The sequence below is a fragment of the Cephus cinctus genome, unplaced genomic scaffold, assembly GCF_000341935.2.
Source record: "Cephus cinctus unplaced genomic scaffold, Ccin1 Ccin1_scaffold0129, whole genome shotgun sequence".
Taxonomy (NCBI): domain Eukaryota; kingdom Metazoa; phylum Arthropoda; class Insecta; order Hymenoptera; family Cephidae; genus Cephus; species Cephus cinctus.
The window spans coordinates 2,026,478-2,031,923 of NW_014332862.1; the positions used below are offsets into that span (position 1 = coordinate 2,026,478).

At 51.1% G+C, this 5,446-nt stretch overlaps 1 protein-coding gene across 2 annotated transcripts in view; it reads right to left on the reverse strand.

Moving 5' to 3' along the window:
• Nucleotides 1–5,200, reverse strand: part of LOC107262871 (zinc finger protein 608) — a 42,506-nt gene extending 37,306 nt beyond the window's left edge. For both annotated transcript variants that reach the window (XM_015729502.2, XM_015729501.2), the window contains exon 1: nt 3,515–5,200. In XM_015729502.2, coding sequence (XP_015584988.1) covers nt 3,515–4,972 — 1,458 coding nt within the window. In that variant the 5' untranslated portion in view covers nt 4,973–5,200. The remainder of the gene's footprint in view (nt 1–3,514) is intronic.
• Between the last annotated feature and the right edge of the window lie 246 nt (nt 5,201–5,446).

The window sequence follows — 5,446 nt, forward strand, 5'->3', positions numbered from 1 at the left end:
AAAAAAAAAAAAAAAAAAAAAAAATGCTTTGTCGATAAGGCGACGATAAAAAAAAGAACCCAGGAATTACATTTAAACGTCACCGTCAAAGTAACGAAATCCCACAAGGAGCAGTGAATTGAGGAATCGAAAACGAGAAAAAAAAAAAAAAAAAAAAAAAAAAAAAAAAAAAAAAAAAAAAAAAAAAAAAAAAAAAAATTCAAAAAAATAGCTCCGATACAGCAATATAATCCGGTCTGACGGCTAAACTTCGAAAACCAGCCTGTATGAATATGCGCGGGATGCTGCGAGATTGTCGAGAATTCGGTTAAAAATAGGGTGGACTACCTGAGCGCGCGATAATATGGATGAGGGTAGGCGAAGGGGGACGGGGGGAATTCTATTATATAGAAAACATCTCGACTCGGTCAGATGAAAGTATTTCATTTAGAGAGCTTTCGCATCAGTGTCGTAATTTTGAAATGGCAGAAGGGATGGCTGGGTGGACAGGGAGAAATGTCGACGGGGGGCGAAGAGGGCATTTCCGAGGGATAGAAGAAGGACGGAGGAGGGTGGCACCTAGTACACACACGGACGGCCACGTGCGTGCACACGGCTACTGGCTAGAGGGTTGGAGCGGAGCCCCTGTGCTTGTATTCATCCGTGTACTCCTGGGGGGCGGAGACCGCAGAGTATTGATTTCATCCCCCTCTCATCCCTGAAGTTTACGCCCTCCGCACCTACCACCCCCCACCCCCCTTTACCCCGCTACCTCAATTTTACTCGAGCTCCGAGTTACTACTACTGCATACTACTACCCCCTGATACTACGGACTACTACCAGTGCTGCTGCTGCTGCTGCTACTACTATCGCCCCCTGGTAGTACTAGCCCTATTACTATACTCATTGCTTTCGAACCAACCACCAGTAGCGGCGGCAGTGGCTGCACGACTACTAGCACCATCAGAGAAACCAGCGAACCAGCCAACCAACGACCCACCCAGCCCGACGATCCAGCCCCAAAGGCTCAGGGCCGAATACCGTTATGGTGTGGGAAATTGACGTGGAAAAAATGTGCTGGAAACGCGGCTATGAAAGATGACAAGTATTTTTATATCGGGAAACCACGGCGTTTCCTCTCTCTTCAAATATATATATATATCGATCGCAATCGTCATTTACCAAACCACCCGCTATTTTCGGTATCGAGGGAAAACACCAATCCCCTAAAGTACACGGACCAGGACCAATCCAGTTATATCAACGTCCTCGCTGAGCCTTTTAAACGCTCGGATTACCATCGGCCAGTGAGAGAGACGATCGGCGCGTTTAATGTATCAGGGAAAAAAATAAATAAATAAATGACCTTTCAGCCTCCTTTGAAAATATTTCACGTAATAAAAATCACTGAACTTTGACGCTCGGAGTGGAAAATTAAAATACAAAGTATCTTGCAGCTTAGCACACGCTGATGGTATACACCTTGGGACGTCGGAAATTGCAAAAGCGGCCGAAAGCAGCCCTCGTGAAAAATAATGCGCGCGACGACATAATAAAGGCGCAATAAGCACAGGAGTCACGGACTGACGTGACTGTTTACAAATGTCTGCCACACGGCTGAAGATCAAGCGCATCAGTCGCCTTTGCGAATAATAGCTCGTCAGTGCCAATCATTTTCCCGCTTACACGTCCGCCCGCTGTAAACCGTGTACACACGAGCCAAGCACTCTAATACCGGGTGAACAATAAGTAACAGCCTCTGAAACAATCGCACGAGTCAACGGGTGGACGACGCGTCAAGTAAGAATTACGTGTGCGGTGACCGTCCGACAAGGAGATGTTAATTTTTACAAATCAAGCACGCAACTGACGAAGACCCATATAGGCCTTATAGAGGAAAAAAAACCAGTGATTCAGTAAAATAAAATTTAAAAAAAGAGCGAATCAAGCAGAAAAAAATAATAATCCACCCACGAGAATTAATTCAGCTACCAAACTCAAAATACCAGGCGTTGTGAAAGATCCTTAACGGCAGTATATGAAATACTAGTGAAGATTCCTGCATTACCAGCCGTGTTTACCGACAACCTCAAGCACGAGTGGAGCCGAGTGTACCCGAGTGGGATTTCATTTCGACAAAATGATCCGTAAAGTCTCTCGATTAGTGTTCCCTGTGTCTTGTATATACGAGGCAGCACTGGTGAACCCTGTTCAGAGATTATTACGCCCACTCTCGACTCTCGTTAGACCCTCTTCCCATACTCTATTCGAAATAACTCTGTCTCTCTCTCTCTCTCTCTCTCTCTCTCTCTCTCCTTTTCTCTCTCATGCTCCATTCCCTCTCTGTATACTTATATACACACGTTTCTTTGTATTCCATTTCGGGATATAAACCGGTACCTCGGAATGATTAACGTGCCATAGGAAATCGTGATAATCCTACCGGGAGTAAAGGAATGCCTTGCCGTGGCATTGGGGCATTGGATCCCTCTTGGGATGTCGGAGTCTCGTCTCAATCTGTCGTCACAGAGTCAGAGCTGAGCTGCGAAGTCTTTTGCGAATAGTCGTTAGGATATTTCTTCTGTATATAATGATACGTGGTGGATGAATATGTGTATATATATTAATAGATATATATATATAAGAATGAGTAGAGACGTTCGAGTAAATCCTGGAGAATGCCCGATGGTGTATGCGTTGCCTGTAATTCAGTGGTACGGGATGTGTGTCAAGGCGGTGCACGGAGGGTTTTACAACGAAAATATATTACTTCTATCTGTGCAGGTAGTTAAGAGACACGTGTGATCACGTGTACGAGACATAGAAACGCGGCCTGTTGCAGGTACTGGCATCTAAAGAGGAGAGGCTAAGCGTACAGGGAATATATGAATTTACGAGGTAGTGCGTAGCGTAAGCTGATTCGCGTGGGTGAATGCCGCCAATAGCATAGGAGGTATGCATATGTGTATCTTGTCAGCTGATTATTAATAGCGCGAGCGCACGGGGGATGAAGTGTGTGAAAATTTTGTGAATGCAAATACCGTGTGAGGCGCAGTGATAGAATTTCGCGTTTTTAATGCAAGCAACTATGAATTGGTGTAGAATTTTTGTGGAAAAAAACTGATATAGGGTATGTTGTATTTAATGAGTATACTCTAGAGGGGGTCGCAGGGGAGGGATCTGTGTGGTGATTAATTGGATTTTCATAATTACGTCATAACGTGATTGTGTAACGGTCACGTGGAAGCGCGGATGACAGTGGTAGGATTTATAACTTAATCAGAGGGTAGCTCGAGGCTCCGACGAGATAAATAATAAATAATCCTTAAAAAGGTTCCGTTGGTCTTGCCGAGCGCGACCTTTGAAGAACCATTCTCGACTAATCCGTCATGCATCATAGTTTAGCCTGATCGGCAGGAGGAGAAGAAAAAGTAAGGAGAAGAGAACAAGAGAAGATGCAGCGCACATGGAGATACGTATGTAATGTATAACTGTGGTCGCATAGGAGGAGCCATTCGCATAGGGGAGGCTTACCTTTGGTTCGGAGTTCGAGTTGGATGTCTTGAGCTTCTTCGGAGGTGGTGGACTGGCCGCGGTGTCCATCGCCTCCTCGGCCGGGGTCGTGAGGGGTGGTCCAGGTACGGCGGCGACCTTGGTCTGCTCCGGTTTCGCGGCGGAACCCGCGGCCGTCGCGCTGGCCGGACTGGGGGGCGGACAGGGTGCTGCCGCGCTGGTGGCAGGTGGTCCGGGCCCTTGGGAGACTGGGAATCCCGTTCTCGAGCTGGGTGGTGGACCCTGAGGTTGCTGGGGGGCCGTGGCGGCCGGCGTTGGGCCCTGGGAGGCAGCAGTCGCCGAGGACTGACTCTGCGGGCTGGGTCTGGCAGTGCCGTTCATTTCCGGCTTTGTCTGTTGGGGCGCGTGGGTGCTCTGGGGCTTCTCGTGCTTGTCCCGTGCCTTGTCACGGCGATGACCGCTGGATCCTCTCTTGGAGCCAACGGCCGAGGGCGTCGGGGCGCTCGCCGCCGAGGCGGGCGAGTGTGGCTTCGATTTGTTCGAGCCCGGGTTCTCCGTGGAGTTCTGGGAGTTCTGAGTGGCGGTACCGTCCTGGGAGGTGGTTCCGTTCAGCTCGTTGGACTTAACGATCTCGTGCTTGGCTTCGCTGGTCTTGGTGCCGGGTTTCGTGCGCTTGATCTTCATCTTGAGGCCCTTGTCGACGGTGGCCGAGTGTTCAACAGCCATTTTGTTCGGGTTCGCAGGGTTGGGGTGTGCCGCATTCGCGCCGGACGTCTTCCCCGAAGTCGCCGATGCTGGGCTCTGGGTGGCTGGGCTGGTGGCGTTCGAAGAGTTAGCACAGGAACCCGAATTCCCCCCGGAGCCACCGGTGCCGGCCGTGCCGTTACTGGCGGCGCTGCTGGCGCTTCCGTTACTCGCGGTTCCGTTCGAGCCGGTTCCGGCGCTACCGTTGCTGCTCGCGGTGCTGCTGCCGGTGCTGCTGGCGCTGCTGCTGTTGCTGCTGGTGCTACCGTTGCTGTTGGAGTTCAGGCCGGAGGCGTTCTGGATCTGGTTTGGGTTCGTAGTTGCCGAGGCAGGCGTAGAAGCCATGCCTGTCCCTGTCCCCAAGCTCAGTTTCTCGTCCCTCGTCTTCTCTATGTCGGCGTCCAGGTCGATTATCAGGTCTCCTATGCCGATGTCCCATTCGTTGTCGTCGTACTCGAAGTTGTTGGTCGCATTCGTCGCGGCCGGATCCGTTTCCCCGGCGTTAGCAGCCACTGTGCCTGCTTTCTGGCTATCCTGGCTCCCGGATCCTCCTGCTGCTGCCACTAGCGCTGCCGCTGCTACCGCACTAGATTTCTCTCTCTGATCCCGTTGCTGCTGCTGCTGCTGCTGCTGCTGCTGCTCCCTACCGATTTGTCTACGCGAATTAAGAAAATCCGGCGATGGTCCTTTGCGGTTAACGTTAGGGAGGCGACCGCCTATTGGCGTGGTCGCCATGCCCTTGGAACCGTTTCCCCAGCGCCCGCCAGCCTGGTCACCGATATTCCGCCTTGTTTCTCCGATCCCGAATGCGTCGTGACGGTAGTGATACCCCAACCTCCGCCCGCGAGACGCGCGCCGTCCATCGAACACATCACTTCCCGACTATGCGACACAACACGACTACCGCGCACACTACCTACTTCCTCTTCCACTACTGCCACTTCCGCTTTCGACTCCTTGACCTCGACCTCCTCCACCACCACCTCCTCCACCACCACCACCACCACCACCACAACCTCCTTCTCCAGGGGCGCTTCTCTCTCTATAACTTCCTCCTCTCCATACACCTTCTCCTCCTGCCTCTCCTCCTCCTCCTCCTCCACCACCTCCTCCTACACTCACCCTTATTATTCCCACACTCGTACAACACGTTCTAGTATCTCTATTTGTAAGCGTCTTCGTCTTCGTATCCGTCCTCGTCCGCCACGT